At 61.7% G+C, this 1,567-nt stretch overlaps 1 protein-coding gene across 1 annotated transcript; it reads left to right on the forward strand.

Annotated features, from left to right (window-relative positions):
* Positions 1-230: 230 nt before the first annotated feature.
* On the forward strand, positions 231-1,093 carry LOC116500234 (HLA class II histocompatibility antigen, DM beta chain-like). Its single transcript, XM_032205148.1, has 4 exons — positions 231-639; positions 722-841; positions 917-952; positions 1,035-1,093. Exons 1-4 carry the CDS (start codon positions 231-233, stop codon positions 1,043-1,045), a joined length of 576 nt encoding a protein of 191 aa, XP_032061039.1. The 3' UTR covers positions 1,046-1,093.
* The last annotated feature ends 474 nt before the right edge of the window (positions 1,094-1,567 follow it).

The following is a 1,567-nucleotide window of genomic DNA, read 5'->3' on the forward strand; positions in this document are numbered from 1 at the left end:
TGTTGTATAGCATGTTGCAAGGAGATGTGGCACCGGGCATTGCATGAGGGTGTTGCAGAGCACACTGTGTGAGGACGTCACAGGGGGATGTTGCACGGAGCAATGCACAGCACATTTCATTGCCCTTTGCAAGGCGTTGTTGCACAGAGCAATGCCTCTTGCAGGGTGTGGCACAGGGGCGTTGCACAGGGCATCGCATGGGGATGTCACACGTGCCACCGCATGGGACAATGCCTAGAGCTTTGCTCGGGAGCGTTGCACGGGAGCGTTGCACGGAACATTGCGTGGGGACATTGCACAGGGCAGGGAAAAGGGGCTCACCCACCACTGACCCCATCTCCATCCCTGCTCCAGCACAGCCCCAAGTCCGCATCAACCCCACGGAGACTGGGAACGCCTGTGTGCCTGTCCGCCTCAGCTGCCACATCTGGGGCTTCTACCCCCCCGAGGTGACCGTCATCTGGCTGCACAACGGGGACATCATGGAGACTGACGACTACAACCCCATCTCCGCCATCCCCAACGGCGACTGGAGCTACCAGACGCAGGTGTCCCTGCTGGTGGCCCTGGTGGCAGGCGACACCTACACATGCTCGGTGCAGCACGTCAGCCTGCAGGAGCCTCTCCTGGAGGACTGGAGTGAGTGGAGAGGTGCAGGACCGCAGCTGGAGGCCGGCGGTCTTGACTCCTTGCTGCCACTCACCCAGCCGTGTCCCCGCAGGTTCCGGACTGATGCCGGAGGTGACGATACTGGTGGCGGTGGCCACCGTGCTGATGGTGCTGGGACTTGGCTTCTTTCTCGCTGGCGTCTACCGCTTCAGGACCAGGCCTCCCTCCCCGGGTGAATTCCACGGAGGGTCGGAGCCCTGGACAAGGGTGACAAGGACTCTGCTCACGCCTCTTCACCCCCATGCAGGTTACACTTCCCTCCCTGGAGACAACTACCCTGCAGGTAATGGTTTCCCCATACCCATCCCCATTGGTGAGGGACAAATCATCCCATCTCTCACCCTGTGTGTCCCCCCCTTCCCCAGGCAGCATCTGAGGACCCCCAGATGGACACCTCCCGGCACCGGCGGCTCCCGATTGGCCCCATCTCAGACCCGATGCCACGGTGCTGACAATAAAGATCCTCCACAAGCCCTGCTGGTGTCTGTGCAGTGTTCTGGGGACAGGGCAGAGGCTCACACAGTTCTACGTAGTCCCACTAAGAGGAGTGGGTGTGTGGGGGCCATGGCATGGGACCCCAAAGGGCCAAGCGTGCCCTGGGGTGCCTCAGGCACAGCACTGCTGGCCGGCCGAGGGAAGGGATCGTCCCGCTCTGCTCGGCCTGCTGCGGCCTCTCCTCGAGCACTGCGTGCAGCTGTGGGCACCGCAGCAGATGAAGGGCATGAAACTGTGCGAGAGCCTCCAAGGCAGGGCTACGAGGACAGCGAAGGCTCTGCAGGGCAAGGCGTGTGAGGAGACGGTCTGCTGCAAGACGCCTTCCCAGGCAGCAAGGCCTCAGGACACAAAGCACGCAGGAAATGCCACTGCCAGACTCCATCTTCCTGTACAAAACTTTATA

Source organism: Aythya fuligula, chromosome 33 (genome assembly GCF_009819795.1).
Source record: "Aythya fuligula isolate bAytFul2 chromosome 33, bAytFul2.pri, whole genome shotgun sequence".
Taxonomy (NCBI): Eukaryota; Metazoa; Chordata; class Aves; order Anseriformes; family Anatidae; genus Aythya; species Aythya fuligula.